This window comes from Tiliqua scincoides, chromosome 3 (genome assembly GCF_035046505.1).
Source record: "Tiliqua scincoides isolate rTilSci1 chromosome 3, rTilSci1.hap2, whole genome shotgun sequence".
NCBI classification, from domain to species: domain Eukaryota; kingdom Metazoa; phylum Chordata; class Lepidosauria; order Squamata; family Scincidae; genus Tiliqua; species Tiliqua scincoides.
This window is the reverse complement of record NC_089823.1, coordinates 193,937,244-193,957,161: the sequence shown is the minus strand read 5'-3', so window position 1 is coordinate 193,957,161 and position 19,918 is coordinate 193,937,244. Positions and strand designations below refer to the sequence as shown.

The 19,918-nt window shown below is 42.9% G+C and overlaps 1 protein-coding gene across 4 annotated transcripts in view; it reads left to right on the top strand.

Annotated features, from left to right (window-relative positions):
• DGKD (diacylglycerol kinase delta) overlaps window positions 1–19,918 on the top strand; it is a 90,868-nt gene that overhangs the window by 45,648 nt on the left and 25,302 nt on the right. For 3 of the 4 annotated variants that reach the window (XM_066619920.1, XM_066619921.1, XM_066619922.1), the window contains 9 exons: window positions 2,264–2,368; window positions 3,763–3,895; window positions 4,435–4,541; window positions 7,805–7,930; window positions 10,040–10,142; window positions 11,316–11,478; window positions 14,135–14,243; window positions 18,289–18,428; window positions 19,501–19,585. In XM_066619920.1, the coding sequence (XP_066476017.1) occupies window positions 2,264–2,368; window positions 3,763–3,895; window positions 4,435–4,541; window positions 7,805–7,930; window positions 10,040–10,142; window positions 11,316–11,478; window positions 14,135–14,243; window positions 18,289–18,428; window positions 19,501–19,585 (1,071 nt within the window). Of the gene's footprint in view, window positions 1–2,263; window positions 2,369–3,627; window positions 3,668–3,762; window positions 3,896–4,434; window positions 4,542–7,804; window positions 7,931–10,039; window positions 10,143–11,315; window positions 11,479–14,134; window positions 14,244–18,288; window positions 18,429–19,500; window positions 19,586–19,918 lie in introns of those variants that run through there. The other variant, XM_066619923.1, reaches the window with a different exon arrangement.

The window sequence follows — 19,918 nt, the reverse complement described above, 5'->3', positions numbered from 1 at the left end:
GGCTGGCCTTTCCTTCACTGCTGCTGCTTTACATGTGTGAATTAGCAAGCAGTGGAGGAAACCCTATTCTTGGCCACAACTTCCTGCCCACTGCTGCCTCGCGCGCCAAGTAGAGGGGCTGAGCGGGAGCGCAAGAGCAGCGGGGGCAAGCCCTTGACTTCAAATTCCTAAACTTTCCATGTTTTTCCTTGTCTCTGATTCAGTTATGTCTGTATCTGAGTTTTACTGTCTTTGTAAGTGTTTTATGTGTTTTGTCTCCTCTGACTTCTCTTTATTTAATCTCCTTGGGGTAGGGGGCAACCATTAACATGTGTGCTGTTTGTATTTATTTGCTGGTTTGATGGAACCAGGTCTGTAGACCTTCTGGCCTTTCAGCATTTTAAAAAAATTAATTTCTGCTACTTAGGGTCAGGGAAAAACCTATCTGTTGGGAGAAATTGTGGAACCGGGTTTGTGGTGCTTTCTGACCTTTCAGAGATTTTTTCCTAATTCATGGGTATTTGTTCAAATTTATATTAAATTTGAATAATATACATTTATTCAAATTTATTTAAATTAAAACTTTATTTTTTCCAACCTTGACACTGTGCCAGATGTTTGATGTAGCCTTCCTGCCAGAAAGTATACCCCTAGAGCAGGTATGCCCAAACCCCAACCTAGGGGCCATTCACAGACCTTGGGGACCCCCCAATCCAGCCCATGGGGAGCCCCCAGTCTCCAATGAGCCTCTGGCCTTCCAGAGACTTGCTGGGCCCACACTGGCCTGACGTAACTGTTCTCAATGCGAAGATCGCTGTTCATCCTCTTGTGTGAGCTGCGGGCTAAGGACCCCCTCCACCAATTGCTGTTTCTTATCTGTGATGCAGCAGTGGTAGCGAAGGAAAGGTCAGCCTTGCTTTGTGCAAGGCCTTTCATAGGCCTTGAGCTATTGCAAGACCTTCATTCATTCATATAAGTCACACCTCTAATATATTCATTTATGTAAATTTATATAAATTTATTCAAATTTTAAATGTAAATTAATTCTTTTTTCCCCTGGCCCCCAACACTGTGTCAGAGATGATGTGGCCCTCCTGCCAAAAAGTTTGGACACCCCTGCCCTAGAATATTGGACTTGGACTCAAAGACCCAGATGCAAATACCTGCTTAGCCATAATGCTTACTGGGTGACCTTGGGCCAGTCACACACACACTCAGCCTAACCTACCATATAAGGTTGTTGTGAAGATAAAATGGTGGGGGGGGGAGAAGAGCCACAGTGCCCAGACGAGGCTGTGTGAGAGAAAAAAAGGCTAATAAAAGTTGTGGCCTTATGTTGTTGCCCAGAATGATTTGGGAGTTTGAAGACACTGTTCATAACATATATGGCATACTACTTTAGTGGCAGCAAAGAAAGAGGGGTTACTGAACCTTATACCTCAATAAGGTATACGCAAATAATGTCCCTGATCCAACAAAACAGCTACCTCTGAACAGGAATGCTCATTTCGGTCTGCATCAAAATTTCCAGCCAGTTCAGTGAGATCCAAATGAATGTTGCAGTGAAAATGAGGATATGTGTTCTCATCTTCATTAACTGTGTGCTTCCACATTTGGATCTCCCTTGCTATATTGGATTGATTATATTTTCACATAATGTATATTTTTTAAAAATATCTGATGTTATGAATATTAAAATAACTTGAAAGTCCTGTCCGTTGTGATCACTAGGAGTCTGAGGCCACCCATGAAATAGGTGAGTGCTGTGGCCTGTGCTGCTGCCATTCCTGCTCTGTGTGTGTACAGTGCAATTTACACAGGACACAGTGATGTTTGCACGCAAAACTGCACCACACATTTTTAAAGTGTTTTAGAGGATGCGAACTTGCCATCCTCAGCACAGCAAAGTGCATTCCCCCCCCCCATTTAAAAAGAAAAAACCCAAAGACTGCATACTGCAGAAAGGCGATATGTGTGTGGGTGGCAGGGTGGAGAAGGATGTACCACAGGTTCTGGGTTCAGATACAACTTGAATGGTAGTAATAGAGAAATCATGTTACTGTTTTTATCATCTGGAAAGTCCCTTCTTTTTCTTCTTTCCAATTAAGAAGTTTTCCTTCTTTCCAATTAAGAAATGGTACTGGCATACCTTGCTTCTCTTCTTTTCCTACACATAATGAAATAGTCTGATACCTAAAAGTCACGAGGCACATGTGAGTCCTTTGATTTTGTGGAACCCACTTTGTGGCATTTGACACTTCTACATGGTTTTCTTATGCTTCAGGTTATTACTCCATGTCGGAAGCTCATCTTGTGTGCTGATAATAGAAAAGAAATGGAAGACTGGATTGCAGTACTGAAGACTGTACAGAATCGTGAACATTTTGAGGTAATGTACAAGATTATATCTGCCCTTCCTTTTAAAATGCAGCACCACCACTGTGCAGCATATATAGTGCCTGCAGTTCATTTTTTGCTGCTGGCGTCAGAAATAATGATTCAGTGTTCTGTGCGTTCAGCAGGCATTAAAATATGCATAAACTGCCTAACTTTAACATGATTGTTCTACAGAACTGAGGCCTTCTGACCTTGTCATCATGAGTCATCCAAGATAGGGAAGAAAAGTTGTACTTTCCCATAAGTGATTAAGAGTACACAAAATATTTATCTTTGATTTTGCAAGAGTGCATGCAGTAATGTTGAAAAGAGCTATGATTAGTATAGCTTTGGCAGGGCATTACTGTTGAAGAAGTACTAGTTTTATTTTGAAAATGACCTCTCATCTGGTTGTACAAGAAGATAGTTCTAGAATGGTTTTTAGTCCCTGTACTATACTTGGTACATTACTTCACTGAAATACGCATAAAATGCATTCTGTGATTACTCTTTTTGTGAGTCAGGTCCCTTTGACACCCTTTTCCACTGTCACTGGAGTCTGTTAAGTTACCCATGGTTACCATGGTTTTGTTAAGCAATTAACTATTTCTCATAGCTCTGAGAATATTACACACCACATACAGTTTGACCCTGTAAGACTGTGTTGGCCTCTTAATTTCCTTTAAAAAATTATGTGGGGGACCAAAACAGGGTAAAATGGATCAAGATCACCCCTCCCCCTCGCATGCTACTTAAATTAGAAAAAAAGCAAACTTCTATCAGATTTCAATAAATCTGTTTTTCTAAGGTTTTACTGCATTCCCCCAATACGTGCATTATATATATAAAACACGTGACTTGGACCTTATTAGTAGACAAATAACCCACGTACAGCAGCAACTGGTGCCAAGATTGGGGTGGGTGGATGGTCCTGTCTTGTAGCAAAGGTTGGATCAAATGGTCCGATTCCTCAAAACTTTGGTTAAATACACACCTTTGCTCTTGGTATTCATGGGAAAGCCTTTCCGTTTCACGAACCCTCTTGGTTATAGCTGACAAATGGTGCTATTTTCTAATCTGTCCAGATTCAAACAGATTGTGCTCTATGGCTCTATGCATAAATGCTTGGTATGCATTGTATTCACAAATATTGCAACCCTCAAACTGCATTCCTCTCATTGTCTTTGTTTCTACTGTGTAGGCTGGAACTTACCATTTGACTCCATGCTGTACTTTTCAACTGTCCATTCATCCCTGCCCTGCTCCAATATTTGCTCTACAGCATTCTCATTCTTCTCATCTTCTGCAGCCAGTATAACACCCATCTCATAAGAATATATTTTCTCCTTTATTTTAAGGTTCCATATGAATTTCCTCTCACTTTTTCTGTTGTTAATTTGTTTTCAGTCTACCCAGTATAGTATGGACCATTTCTCAGGGATGCATAACTGGTACGCCTGTTCACACGCTCGACCAACATACTGCAATGTGTGTCGGGAAGCATTATCTGGGGTCACGTCTCATGGACTCTCTTGTGAAGGTACAATCTCTCTATAACTTTTGCTAGGGAACATACCTTTCTGCAAGTCTAATGCTTATATCAGTCAAATCCAATCTCCATAAATCATTCAAGGTGGACATAATGATATAAACCTGAAATGTCCTGTGTCAGGATCTGGCAACTGTAACAGTTGCCCTTCCCCAGAACCTTTGTTTACAGCTATAGATTTGAGAAAAGTTGACACCAAAACAGGATTAGGTAGGGTACAAAAACTAGTAATAATCTGATTCTACATTTATTTTGCTTTTGAACTCCTGTTAACTAATTAAATATACGTGGTTCTGCTAAGCAGTAATTTGGGAACGTGTATATACAGTGTTTTCTAAGGATGACACAAGCAGTTTGAAAACAGGATTGAGATGTCCCTTCAACTTTAGATTGGTCTGGTGAATGATGCTAAAACTAGAGCAAGTGGTTTTTGTAAACTTTGAATTTCGTTTAGGCTTAAAAGCGGACTTCTCTCAGCTTTAACGTCTCACTATGTCTGTTGTGACACTGATTTTCCTCCCTTTCTCTAGTGTGCAAATTTAAAGCTCACAAGCGCTGTGCTGTTCGGGCAACCAATAACTGCAAATGGACAACGCTAGCATCTATTGGAAAGGATATCATTGAGGATGAAGATGGGGTATGTACCATCTGTTTAGCACATGGAGAAGAAGAACAGGAACTATAGAAAGCATTTTGCATTTACCTTTTCCTCTACTAAGATGTTCTGGAGGATTTAGGGAGGAACATTTACTTCTGGAGCACAGAGTGTATCGTAAGTGTTTTTGACTTTATGTTTCAGAGAGGGCATTGAACCAAACTAGATTGCTTAAGAGGAACAAGCGTCTTCACAGAATCACTGGGGATGAAAATACCGGGATCATAAAGTAATATAGGACTTGCAGGAGTGATGTCATAATGATGTGTCCTTCACCTCCCCCCGCCACCCCAGAATTGTTCCAGAAATAAAAGGCTCAAAAACTCAGACAAAAGAGAAGATGTAGTAATGAGTGACCAAGTCTCTCTCTTAATGGGTAAATGTACATTCAGGTTGTGACAAAGATACAAATTCTAGGTCAATCATATGCATTAGTGCTGACTATAGGTTGGTGACTCTTGCCTTAATCCTAAGTAGTGCCCACAATCTGATGTGGAATATGATCCAGTCATGTGGGAACAGTTACTACAGTGTTGCCAGATCTAATATATAAGTGAGAAAGTCTTAGAAAGTCCAGCACAGTCACATTTAATTTCTTCTTAGATGATTTGTTAGAAAAGGATTTGTTAAAAGATATTTGAAAGAATCTAATCCCTTCAGAATGGTTAAAGGTGGTTTGCTGATTTTAAATAACCTCTGAATAATTCTGAAGTGATCTGAATAGAAACTCAGATAAATGTTTGTACCTTTCTGTCATGAATATGTACAGTTTAGGCCTAGGTTAGCATGTCACAAACTTAGGGGGTTTGGGGTGCTCAGAGTTCTTGGTTCTCGAACCCTAAAGCCCTCAAGGCTCCCCCCGTTCAGTAGTACTGCCACCACCTTGTATGTGCTAGTGCCTCAGACCAGGAACACTGAGACCCTCTAGGCTTTGTTACCAAAAAGGGCTGTTTTGTTTAGGGGAATTAGTATATTAGCCTTTTGGAAACTTTTAGGATCGCAGGCTGCATAGCAAGACAGCATAAAGCAAAGAAATCCCTTGTTTAGCTTAAAGAGGAGACTGGGAGAAAGGTAACTTTCAATCAAAGGATTATGTTTTTATTGCAAAAACACACAAAGGTAAACATAATACACATGGAGAATTGATAAGTATAGATTTCTAGTACTTGTGTCTAGTGTACCTAGCTTATGGTGGTTGCTTGTGCTATGTATTTGGTGTATCCGATAAGGAATCCGAAAAGGATAGGTTGTAGGGAAGGATTTTAGGGGTCCCTGCTCTGCCTAACCCCGTTTGCTAACTAAAGATGGGGGAAGAAGGGGAGAAATAGGTAGGATGGAAGGGAGAGAGTTTTAGACGCAAGATATATTTACCTGTCCCAGGGAGCAGTTGGATGGGAAAGAGTCCTAGGATGGACTACTCCCTTGGGAGGGCAGCCAGAGAGAGAGCATGTGCTCGGAGCCTCTCTCTTAAAGGGTTGTGGCTGACCTAAAATGTCCCGGATGTGTCCTAGTGCTGGTCTAGATGCGCATGCTCAGTACGCACAGTGGTACACGTGGAGTATGTAAGAAAGACATGATGAACCAGAAGTCAGCTTACCAGCCAGGATGACCTTCTGGGGGAGGGAGGCAATTTGCATAAGGTGCTTAAGAGTGATAAAGCTACAACAAAAGAACAATAGACTTCTTCCTCCTGAGGTGCATGCTTGTTTTGCATAATCAGGAGACATTCCTTGACTGGAGGAGGGGATGTAATCACCATGAGTTTTGCAAACTTGTGACTTCTACCAGGGCCTTGGACTGGGGGAAGGGTGCCCTGTATTCTGAGGTTTGACCTGCATGAGTTTTTAGTCCATAATACATACAAAATCACAACGTGGAAGGGAAAAGGAGATTTTCACGTAACAGCTTAACTCTATCCCTTGCAGACTCTGAGCTTTTCTCCAATTAAAGCTTCAGTCCTCAAGTTACTAGACCTCAATGAGCACTTGGTAGCTTGCTGAACGGCTAGGCAGGATTCTGAACTTTTGTCCCCAACAGACAATGAAACAACTTGGTAAAAGAGATTTTAGTTTAAGTACATAAGGTTACATAAGGCAGCAAATGCTAGAGGCATAAACATCTAGGAAACATATCAGCAATAAAATAATAAAGCTAGCTGGCTATCTCTATTAATCCCTATCTCTCACCTGGGTCAGTTACTCTTGTAGATCTCTTAGCTCCAGGGCTTCCTATGGGGCCAGGTGCCCGTGGTGGACAATGGAGCTCACAGCTTGCAGGATGTTGCACCCAAAAACTCTGCCCAAGAAGGAACCGCACACACCCCTTGGGGCACTCATTAGTATACTTCTTATGCTAATAGTACTGAGGTGACTTCATACTTATTTAGACTGTCCAATCAGAAACTTTTGAGGACAGAACCTTCTCAGAGTGGGTCTGGTTGCTAGCCCTCCTAGTTCTTACCCCTCCCAACTGGAGATCCATAGCTGCATTCCATTCTGCTTGATCAGGTGCCCCTCAGTCTACTGAGGAGTTAAACATTCCAATAGGTTGTAGTTCTTGTTGTCCGTCCTTTCTGGCCAGCAAAGGAGAGACAACAATCTTTTTGTTTGTTTACTCACATTCTTGCAGCTAGGAACTGCTGGCCACTTCTCTGTTACTGACTTAGTTTGGTTCAGGCTTCACATGCTAACCTAGGCCTAAACTGTACATATTCATGACACTTTCCTTATCTGTGGTACACAAGTTAACAGGCACAGAGGGCTTGCGAGAGAGGTGGAAACTTCTCTTATTTGCCCTGAGATTTGGATAAGATAAATAATAGGAGAAACACCTGGTGTTTCTTAGGTTTTCCATGCTGCAGTGCAGATGAAAGCTAGGCAGAGAAATGTATGCTGCAGTGAGCCCTTCTCACCAGAGACTTTGGGGCTGTTGCCCTGGTGAGTTGGTTAGTAGATACGTGCATCCCTGCCTGGAAGCATTTGCCGAGCTGCTGTTGGAAACAGGATACTGAGTCAGATCGGCACTAGTGCTGCTCAATCAGGATCTTGTGATCTTGCTCTTGTGTTCTTGGTTTCTGAAACTCAAGAACACCTGCTCCACATGAGAGTAATGTTAAAGCAATGTCTTTATCTTTAAAATATTGGAGGGGTCCTTTTCAAGGATGCCATTGCTATCATTACATTTGTTCATGGTTCACTGATTAAAATTGGTCCTATAAAGAGATTTCTTCTTGGCTTTGTTTGTAGATTTCAATGCCACACCAATGGCTTGAAGGAAATCTCCCTGTGAGTGCCAAATGCACAGTGTGCGATAAAACATGTGGTAGTGTGTTACGCTTGCAAGACTGGCGTTGTCTCTGGTGCAAAGCAATGGTGAGTTAAATGATCATGCTGCTCCTCTGTGGAATTTTACTCTCCTTTTCTCTGCTGTTTATGTGCAGTCTAGAATGATGTTTGTTTAAGGGAAAGTTTCAGAGCCATTCCTCCAAATGAATTGGGTTATCTCCTTAGTTTCAAATAACACAACTAGAGCTTGGCTTCTTTATGAAGAATTTAAACAGATTGTTTTTTGCTGTTTTTACCACGGACTTTTCTTTTAAGTAGTTGTGAGAAAACAGACAACATAATAAAATATATAGCCATCTATAACAGCCTCTTCTCTGGACTGTATCCTGATTCTGTGGTAGGTGAAAATGTCCTAAGTAACATACTGTCATGTTACTACAACAATAAAAGGAAATGTCACTCAGTTGAATAAATGGCATTAGATTACTGAACTACCAGAAGATGGCTTAAAGAGGTGTAAGTACATAATCTCAAAAAACCAGTCACATTAGTCATAAACACATATGAGATCTTTCAGGTGCAAAGATTAAATCCTTTTCTTGGGCCCTGGAATTGTTTCATAAAGTGAGGGTTCATGGTATATGGAAAAAACAAGCTGAAACTAATTTATTGAACTCTCCTACATACGAGGGTCGCCCAGAAAGTAATGCACCACATTTTTTTTCTTCAACAATTATTTATTGAACACAATGAAACTTACACACAAGAAAGAATGATGTTTTTTTCCATGTAATCTCCGTCCAGTTCTATGGCCTTCCTCCAGCGAGACACAAGGGCATGTATGCCCTGTCAGTACCACTCCTTGTTCTGGTCACGAAGCCATTTCTGCACTGTGCGAATCACCTCTTCGTCATCCTCAAAATGTCTTCCGCGAATGGCATCCTTTAATGGCCCAAACAAGTGGAAGTCTGAGGGACCTAGGTCAGGGTTGTAGGGTGGATAGGGTAACACAGTCCAACCCTGTTTAGTGATGTGTTCCGAAGTCCTCAAACTTGTGTGAGGCCGAGCATTATCATGTTGAATCAAACATTCACCTGGGTTGTTATGGCACCGAAGTCGCTGGAAGCACTTCTTGAGTTTGGTTAATGTCTTCACATAAGCTTCAGAATTAATGGTGCTGCCTCTTGGCATCACATCAATGACGCCCTCACAGTCCCAAAACACAGTGATCATGACCTTACCAGCGGAAGCAGTTGCTTTGAATTTTTTCTTCTGTGGAGATTGAGGATGACGCCATTCCATCGACTGTCGTTTTGTTTCGGGCTCAAAATGGTGAACCCAGGTTTCATCACCTGTCACAATCCTGGACAAGAACGCTTCCCCCTCATCTTCAAAATGTTTCAGCAACTCAGAAGAAATGTTTTTTTCTGAAAGATTTGTGGTCTACCATAAGATAGCGCGGAACCCATCGTGCACACACTTTTGAGTAATCAAGAGCACGGATGATTGCATCCACACTTCCTTTGCTGATTGACAGCTTCAGCGCCAACTGCCTAGTCGTTATGCGTCGGTCCTCGTGAATGAGCACATCAGCAAGTTGCGTCTTGTCAGGTGTGACAGCCGTGGATGGCCGCCCTGAACGCCGCAAATCTTGGAGCTCTGCCGAACCGCCTTCTAATGGCCTCACCCTCTGTGCCCAGCGACTAACCATACTTCTGTCGACTGCAGATTCTCCATAAACTGTACACAAATGTTTGTGAATGTTCCCAACAGTTTCTTTCTCTGCAGTGAGAAATTCAATGACGACACGCTGCTTGTAACGTACATCACTTACAGACGCCATTTCGAAACACTGCTGCAGCTACGCTATCTGTCTGAAGAAACCAAAACTTTGTGTGTGCACTCCTGAAAAGTCAAATAATGTATATCTAAAGTTTCGCATTCATACCATTACTGTAGGCTGAGAAAAAAAATGTAGTGCATTACTTTCTAGGCGACCCTCGTATATCCTTAAATCTTCTAGAGGCGAACTCTTTCAGTACATATTGACAGTTCTAGATACATGGTCTTAAAATAACTTTTTTCTCCCTTCTTTTAGTTTTTTTAAATTTCTTCATCTTTGAAATAGCTGAATTGGAAGCAAAAATTGAATCAAAAATAGAATGTTTTAACTGATATTTTATTTTATTATTCCAGGTACACACCTCATGTAGAGACTTGTTGCCGACCAAGTGCCCCCTTGGCCTTTGTAAAGTATCTGTAATCCCACCCACAGCTCTCAACAGCATTGATTCAGATGGTGGGTATCATCCAATTCCTATCAGTATTGCTTTCCTAGTTTGAATTTCTACATTGAGTGGTTTGATTAGCAATGTTGACATAACACAGAAAGCTGCTATTCTCATAAGACAAGCAGCATTAACTGGACAGCAACTATTGCCCTCCTCTTCTTTCCTTTCCCTCTTTTTTCCTCCTCTTCTTGTCCCTTGTCTTCTTGCATAGCCTGATAAAGACAAAAGACTGGATCACAAATTTGTAAGATCAAATAGCTAACAAGAAAGGCGATTTAATTATTAAGACCTTCTTTTCTTTTGGATGATTTTGAGTTGCCCAAAGTGATAATGTATTTGCTTTTCTACATTTCATTTTTATTATCTGTCTTTTGATTGTTAGATAATGGAAAATTTTGGTAAACTACCAACTTTTTTAAAATAAAAACAGGGTTTATAATTTCATCAGCTGAAGACAAGCAGACCCATTCTCAAATCTTTATGAATAGTTTATAATCTCAGTACATTCCATGCTAAATATTTGTGAAGCAACTCTGAAAGTCAGTTTCAAATGTTGATGATGATGATGATGATGATGATGATAATAATAATAATAATGATCTCTTAGCACAGGGTGCCCAAACCCTGGCCCAGGGGCGACTTGCAGCCCTCAGGGGCTCCCAATCCGGCCCGCGGGGAGCCCCCAGTCTCCAATGAGCCTCTGGCCCTCCAGAGACTTACTGGAGCCCATGCTGGCCGACGCAATTGCTCTCAGTGTGAGGATGACTGTTCAACCTCTCACCTGAGCTGTGGGACGAGGACTCCCTCGACTACTTGCTATTTCACATCTGTGATGCAGCAATAGCAGCAAAGGAAAGGCCAGCCTTGCTTTGTGCAAGGTACTGCAAAACATTCATTCATTCATATAAGTTGCATCTCTAATATATTCATTTATGTAAATTTATTCAAATTTTAAATGTAATTTAATTCTTTCTTTTCCCGGCCCCCAACAGTGTCAGAAAGATTATGTGGCCCTCCTGCCAAAATGTTTGGACACCCCTGTCTTAGCATGATTCAGGGTGATGGAATATTGTGTTGCTATGATATGGCAACATTGCATGTTTGCTAAGTACTACTGTTGTCTCACTGTCCTGGTGATAGTACAGCTTAATCATCCTCTAATTTGGGGTTTTTTTGCTCAGGTTTCTGGAAAGCTACTTGTCCCCCATCTTGCACAAGCCCTTTGCTGGTCTTTGTCAACTCAAAAAGTGGAGACAACCAGGGGGTAAAATTCCTACGAAGATTTAAACAACTGCTGAATCCTGCACAGGTCTTTGATCTCATGAATGGAGGACCTCACCTCGGGTAAGAGATGTTTGCTTGCTGTACAGATATCTGTAACTTGTCAAAAAAAAAAATTTAATTTACTCTGTTTCTGAAGATGTGCACTTCATATTTGTGATGGATTTTGTAGATAATACCATGTTGAAGAATGCTGTAGTATACAAGTGTGCACTACTTAACAAAGGGAATATGTTCTCCGATTCACTGTTATGTGATTAGGTCATTAAGCTAACATTCAGCCCCATCTAGTGCCTTTGTTGTGTAAACAGACACTCCCTACCAGACACTCTCTGGATGAGCAGGCTACTGGAGGCTGATTGCCTCTTCTTTGCATTAAGAGCCTCTTTGTTGTGTGAACAGATACTGCAGCCTATGGGAGACCTACTGGAGATACTCGCCTATAGGGCAAAAAATCCCCCCCCCCCCCGCAGATTGCTGTGAATCAACCCTTCGCCTTATCTCCAGGGCCACTTGGGGTCAGGGCTGTTTCAGGCACACTGTGAAGCAGCAGTGGTGCTGCTGGGGAGGGTGATGCAGTGCTTAGGAAGCGAGCGACTCCACACCTCCAGCGGGGAGCCTGATGGAGCTGCTCGGCTCACCTGCTGCTCCCTCCTCCTGGGCATTGCAGTCCCGCCTGCTCAGGCCTGGTCTCCTCGGCTCTGACTTCCACCTCCTCTTCCCTGCTAGCCTTCGCAAGTACAGGAAAGGGGAGCAAGGGAGCAGGAGCCTGGAGCACGGTCCCATGCGTGTCGTCAATGGGGCTTATTCCCAGGAAAGTGCACATAGGACGGCAGCCTTTGATCCCAAGCCTGTGCATGCCTACTCAGAAGTAAGTTCCATTATTGTCAATGGAGCTTACTCCCAGAAAAGTGCACATAAGATGGCAGCCTTTGAGCCCAAGCCTGTGCATGCCTACTCAGAAGTAAGTTCCATTATTGTCAATGGGACTTACTCCCAGGAAAGGCTTGAAGATGGGGAGAGAGACTGGAGGACTGCTTCTTCATGCAGTCTGCAGCTCTGCAACGGCTTATTCCAAGCGAGAGGGAGGAGGGGAGCCCCCCACACAGCCTCCCTCCCTCCCGCCCCCACTCCTGCACTGCCAGCTTCTCTCTGCCCTTCAGCTCCAGCCCCTCTCTTCCCTCCGCCAGCCTTCACTCTGTTGAAGTGTTTTCTCCCCCTTCTCCTCGCCAGCTGTGCCCCCCTTCTCCCTTCCCCACTGTCCCTCTTTCTCTGCCCCCTATTTACAAGCCAAGCCAGGGAAACTGACCAGGAAACCGATTACAGCAGCAGACAGCAGTTTCTATTCGCACATCCCCCCAAGACAGAGAGCAGAGCTGAACTGGCTCCCCAGAATCACCCCACTTCTTTAAGAGTGAAACCCCCCCCCCCACAGCCTTGTTCCTGCTGTAAATCAAGAGGAGGAAACAGCCCTCAGACCAGGTGAGGGTGGGCTTGTTCTAGCTGCAGGATGCACCTTCCCTGAAAGTGGAAACCCACCCATCAAATGTCTCACAAGCTACAATTCAGAACACCATTACTTACGAATAACACCCAGGGAAAGCAATGAATCTGCTTCTGAGTAAATAGGGTTTCAGCTATGTGCAGCTGCACTTGGTCACAGCTATTTGCTGTTGCTTGTTTCTGCTGTGAATTGAATTGCGCACTCCCAGTTGTGTTCTAAGTTGTATGTTATATGTAGAGCTTCTGGCTTAACACATCAGACATCTTAAAGGTGGATTTGATTCATGGATCTCCTGCAGTGGTTCCCAACCTTTTTCACTTGCATATCCCTTGGCAGGGATGAACACCCTTCATATTAGCAAAATGTTTGTAATAATACAAGTTCTCATCTCCTCTCTATGAAAGCCCAGACCATGTATTCATCACAGTATTTTCTCTCTTTATCTGTTTATAGAACAGAAGACTCTGCCTTTGCACTGTTTTGCACCAGAAGTATCCTGAGAAATTCTGAGTGATAGATCACTGAGTGATAGAACACTTTTTTATGTTCTAGTTTTTTCCCTGTGCTGGTTTTCAATCACTGGTTCATACATGAATTGATCACAAAAAATTAGCTATTGGTGGGGCCTTCACAGTTAACTAGCTACCTCCCTTCCTGCCTTGCTGGCCCACAAGGCATTCTGGAGCACTGCCATTATTCCATTCTCTTTCAAATACCCCTAAAAGTCCTGTTGAGTGTCCCTGGGGGTACATGAACTCCAGGTTGGGAACCACTGGTAACAATTACTGGTAAGTTTTTTTTCAGGATCTGGCCTAGGGTAAAATCAGACAAAACTATAATCAGACACCTCCTAAGTTTATGACCCCGACTTTTCCGATGGTCATAGAAAATTCTATGATTCTTGCTTCAAAACCTGCCCTCATCTGTGAGATCAACTTATAGGCAAGTATCTGCAGTGATTGTCTCAATTAAGAGCCTCTTTGTTGTGCTTTGATCACCGTTGTATATGCAGCTCGTCATTAAGCAGACGATGGTTAAGTGGCAGGCACCTGTACTTCTTTCCTAATCTTGTGCAGATGGGTTGTCAAGCAATTGCGCATTTATTTGGAACCCAGCAAAAGTTTTGTCTTTTCCAAACATAATAGTTCTCAGTTGCTTTTCACTCTCATGTTTAAGAACACATTTAACAGCATATACTTTTTTTCCCCTGTGCAGTTTACGTTTATTCCAGAAATTCGACACCTTCCGAATTCTAGTGTGTGGTGGGGATGGAAGTGTTGGATGGGTTCTCTCTGAAATTGATAGCCTCAGTCTCCACAAACAGGTACCTTCCCAAAGAGTTTTTGCATATGGAATGGATAACCTGCAACAAAGGACAAAGAGAGCTCCTACTGTGTGTCATACAACTTGACCTGAACTAATGAAATAACTAACACCAAAACTAGACACTGTGGGATTCTCATCTCTGTTTTTGCCACCTAATGTTAATGTGCAGGGAGGAGCATTAGCGGGTGAGGAATATGCAGCTTTTCCTTTCAGCTCTTTCCCCCAGTAAGGCTTCTTTCTGGCTCTAGAAGAGTTATGGTTGTAGCCTTTTGTGTGTTAATTCACCTAGAGACCATTGGTCATCACCTCTAAGGTCATCATCCCTTTAAACCTCTCTCTTTTGAGACTATACTGCTTACTGAACTTTTCCGGTATAGATATTTCCTATGCACAAGGTGACCAGATACAACAGAGGACAGAGTGCCTGTACCTTTAACCACTGTATAGCAGAGGAATTTTGGCAGATAAAGCTTTTTAAACCATGTTGAGTTACACCTGCCAAAATTCCCTCTTCTATACTGTAGTTAAAGGTACAGGCACTTTGTCCTCCATTGTATCAGGTCACCCTGCATGTGCAGAACTTCCAACTCTTACTATGCCAGTGCAAAGAACATTCCTTTTACTGCGATTTACTGTTTCATGGTATATTAAAACTTCCCTATCATGGTTATGAACAGATCACTGCATGGAGCAGTTTTTATTCAAGTAGATCTGAATTTACCCTCGGGTTGTTGTTTGGTTATCTAGATCATGCTTTGTCTTGAAATAGCCATTTTCTTTGAGTAAAAATAATGCATTTATTGAGCATGATGTCCCTTTACAACTCCTGCCTCAAGAAAGTAATAGCACCACTTGGTGGTGAAATTGAAATATTGAACTTTACCAATGGTCAAAATTTGGAAGTGTTCTGCTATTAATGAATAGGTCATGAAAGTGATTGCGTCTTGCTTCTCTTTCTCTAGCATAGCTTTAGAAACAGAGTGAGTTTTCTTTCCAGCTATGCTTTGGCTATTGCCAGGTAACTATTGTATCTTAGTGTTGGCAGCTAGCATCCTAACATTAAGCAGGGGATAAAGAGGTGCTTGTCACTTTAATAGTCTACACCAGTGGTTCTCAAAACATTTTAGAGTCCCTAGAGCAGAGGTTCTCAAACTTTGAGGAAGCTTTACTCCCTCAGTAAGTTCTTGTGGGGGAGGAGCTAGGGTAAGCTAAGGGGGGCAAGGGGGGTGCTTTGCACTTGAGTCAAGAAGGCAGTGCTGCTGCAGGAGGTGCAGGGACCCCTGCGCAGACCTGTACAGCGCTCCCCGAGGCTTGGAACATTCACTAAAAGCAGGCACAAAGCACCTCCTGCAAAACAGAAGTGCTTTGCGCCTGCTTTTAGCTAATGTTCCAAGCCTCAGGGAGCGCTGTGCAGTGCTCCCCACACCTGCTGCAGCCCTGCCTTCTTGAAGTAAGTGCAAAGCACCCCCCTGCCCCCTTAGCAACGCGATCCTGGGGTTTGTGTTGCTGCCTCCCTCCCCTTTCCCCACCCCTTAAAGAGACAGGGGAAGCATTACACAAACTGGTGGGTCACAACCCACCAGTTTGAGAACCACTGCCCTAGAGACTGCTACCTGATTTATGAATGCCAAGAAGTGTGGCTATAATGGTGATTGGTCAGCAGTGCCCCCCTCAAGCAGCAACTTTTTAAACCCTTGATACACATAGTCTAATCTGCCCTGTCAGATTTGCGACCACCAACAATTAGGTCATGGTCCTCTGATGGATCTTGGACCCGCAGTTTGAGAACCACTTGTCTAAACCAGTGGTCTCCAGACTGCAGATCACTGCGCATCGGGAATGCCTTACCGGCTCAATAATAATAATAATAACAGTATTTATATACCGCTTTTCAACAAAAAGTTCACAAAGCGGTTTACAGAAAAATCAAATAACTGGCTCCCTGTCCCAAGAGGGCTCACAATCTAAAAAGATGCAAAAGAACACCAGCAGGCAGCCACTAGAAAAGACACTGCTGGGGTGAGGTGGGCCAGTGACTCTCCCCTTGCTAAATAAAAGAGGAGCACCCACTTGAAGAAGTGCCTCTTTAACCAGCTAGCAGGGGTAAACCAGTTAGCAGGGATTTCTAAGCTTAATAAGCTATTTCAGCCCAAAGCCTTAACTGGCATTTCCATACTTGCTACAATACTCCGGAAATTTTGTAAACTATCTTGAGTTCCCTGTAGCACTGGGCAGTTTGTGATATAAACAGGGTTATGGGGGGGGGGGAGTTACTTCTATACACCAGGTGCATTTTGCACCTGACAAAGGTTGCCATTAAATCAAGTTATTTTGATGAACTTCAAATCCTTGATCCTCTTCCTTCTCAGTCAATATGAATTAAGACTCTCTCTAACAGTACATCAATAAAGTTGTAATTTTATACACTCTTTCACTGGAGTAGTGGTCTAATGGTCAAACTAGATATGATGTTGGAGACACATGAATGCAACTGGCGCTTACCGTACTGGCATGCTGTGGCTCTTCGTGTCCCCAGATCAGGACGGTGCAGCACTCTGGATAGTCATGTTTATGATGCAATGCCCCAGCAGACGTTGTTCCTGGATTTCCAGGCAGATGCGACTGCCCAGAGTGTTGCGTTCTCCCGATCTGGGGACATGAAGAGCTGCAGTACGGTGGAATGGTAAGCTCTGCTCACAGAGCGGAGGGCTTCTCCCAAATCCCGAATCCTGCCTGCAGGCTGGGGTTTTGAGGGAGCTGGTCTAAACTAAAGTTATGCAAGAAGGAGAAAGGGAAATGAGAGAGTAGCAAATGCAGTCACAATTCAGTTACACTGAGTGATGGAAAGAAAGTTTTGAGGAAAAGGTTTATTTTGAGAAGGGATTTTAAGTAGGAAGGAACACTTACAACCCAATCCTATCTAAAATTAACACCAGAGGAATATGTGCTCCGCTAGCACAGGCTGCTGTAAAACAGCTGTAAAGCGTTTTCTGGCTCACAAGTTGCCAGCAAGGAACACCAGAGCCTTCCCACTAATGCTGGTGGATATCAGGAGGCCTGCCAGAGCACGTAAACTCAGCATAGGGGGTGAAACAAGATGGAAGGTGGGGGTGGATGAATTGGACCTGAGGGGGAGGTTTGGCAGTGTCTGCTGAATCCAAACCCCTTTCCTGGGCCTGATCTGCCTGCATAGATCAGCTCAGACTTGCAGCAGCTATAGAGCTGGAACAGATCCAAGTTGACTTATAGTGGCTGCTGGGGCTTATCCTGGGGCAAGGAGGCAAATATCCCCTTATCCCAAGTTGACTTCCAGCAGCCAAAACTCCCCCGTGAGATACAGTAGAGGCTGTGCCGGCACCACTGCATCACTATGCTGGGGGAAGCTTCAGCCTACCAAAAGAGAAAAGTAGAAGTTAGTTTGAAGAATATAGATGAATGGTTAATATCTTCCTTACAACTTATCATTTTCCCTAGGGGCTTTCCTCTAGGGCAGGGTTGTCCAAACATTTTGGCAGGAGGGCCACATCTTCTCTCTGACACTGTCTCAGGGCAAGGAAAAAAAAAGAATTAATTTACATTTCAAATTTGAATAAATTTACATAAATGAATACATTAGAGATGGAACATGTAAATGAATGAAGGTCTTGCAATAACTCATGGCCTATAAAAGGCCTTACACAAAGCAAGGCCGGCCTTTCCTTTGCTGTCCCTGCTGCATCACAGATGTGAAACAGCAAGCAGAAGCCCTTGTCACACAGCTCACGTGAGAGGTTGAACAGTTGGCCGTCACACTGAAAGCAGTTTCATCAGGCCAGTGCAGCCTCCTGTATGTCTCCGGAGGGCCAGAGGCTCATTGGAAACTGGGGGCTCCCTGAGGGTTGGACTGGGAGTCCTCAAGGGCCACAAGTGGTCCTAGGGCCGGGGTTTGGGCACCCCAGCTCTAGGGGATAAACTAAAATCTCTTTAATGTTATGTTTGGATGAATGTGAGTTGTGCATCCTTTTCAGCTATCCTTCTTTTTGTTTTTCCCCTCCCATGTGTAGTGCCAGTTGGGAGTGTTGCCCCTGGGTACAGGCAATGACCTTGCCCGTGTGCTAGGCTGGGGTTCTGCTTGTGATGATGATACCCAACTCCCACAGATACTAGAAAAACTGGAAAGGGCCAGTACTAAAATGCTTGACAGGTAAGTGTCATTCAGGGCTGCCAGTCCCAAATTATTCATTCCTTTCTGAAAACTGGAATGTGTGCTAGTTTCCATGGAAGCAGGAAGACATACATGGTTCCTGGCTTAGTTTCTTTTATGTTTTCTTTACATATTGGTGAGCAGCAACATTTTAGAATTTGAATTGTGATTTCTTGGTGATCCTAGAAACTGCTGTTCTGGGTAGAGAAGTCTGAGCTAAAGTGGTATAGTCTATTTTTCCATCCATCCTTGCTGGTACACCTACACCTTGTGGAGCTCTCTCCCCAACCCCCCTTTATTATTACATTATAGCAAGTGCTTTGACTGTAGAAGGTGATCAGTTGCATTGCTGTATGGCTTTCAGATGCAATCTTGTATAGGGTTAGCCAATTGAACTATTGGAGGCTATGCAGCCTTAGTTAGTATTGTGTGTGGCTGCTTTTTGTATTTATCAAAACTATATATAAAGTTAGTAAAGGAATTTGATCAGGTTGGTAGCATTATTTTGATTTGTTTGGTTTATGTATAAAATTATGCCTCCCTTGTTTGCATTATGAACAGAAGCATATCTATAGTGTTCTGGGCCAGACTTCTGGCCTATGAATGGTAAAGTTCCAAAATATGTGAACCATCTGAAGGCCAATCTGTCTTTTTATTTGGTAGTGGCAGTATTTAGATTCTGTTCAAGAGGCTATATTTAAAAAAATAAAATTGAACTGGAAAGACTTTTCTCTGAAAGAAGCAGGCTTTGTTTCTGTGCAGTCACTGTAGTCATAGCGACTCAAGAAGAATGTGTCCAGAATGTAGTTGCATAATTCTTTTGCGTTTCATGTCTTTCTAAATGCTTTTTGCTAGGTGCATGAGAGACAGCATATTAGCCCTATGTCATTTGCACCTGAACCAGAAAGTCAGTGTTGCACAGTTCCCCTTTTCATTGGTAGTGATGCACAGAGATGAAGTGGGAAAATGATTTTTCCTCTTGAATCTGCTGCTGAGTTACTGTTTCCTGCCAGTCCTGCATATGGAGAATACCTGTTTTGTATTAAATGCTTTGATGCCTCTTTTGCAATAGGTGGAGCATCATGGTGTATGAAACAAAGCTTCCTCGTCAAGCATCTGCTTCTACAGCCACTGAAGAATTCAGTGAAGATTCTGAGGTAAAGAATTAAGAAGGTTAGAGCAGTGATAAGTCTGAGCTAGAAAAAGTTAGATGATAACGGAAGAAAGCAACACAGAAAGATTATGGAGAAAGAACTCTTAACCATGCTGGATTGGGAGCTCTGTGGAGAGGCATGACCATCAGAAAAGTATGTAGAAAGGACTCCTAGCTTCTGAAAACTAACACATTTTCCAGAATCCTGAAAAATGTTCATTGCACAAAAGAAGATTAGGTTTAACATAACTTATTTCCCTTGCCTGAGGCCACTATGAAATAAATACCATTTACCATTACGTATTGATAGCCCTCGCTGTAGAATAAATTGAAATAA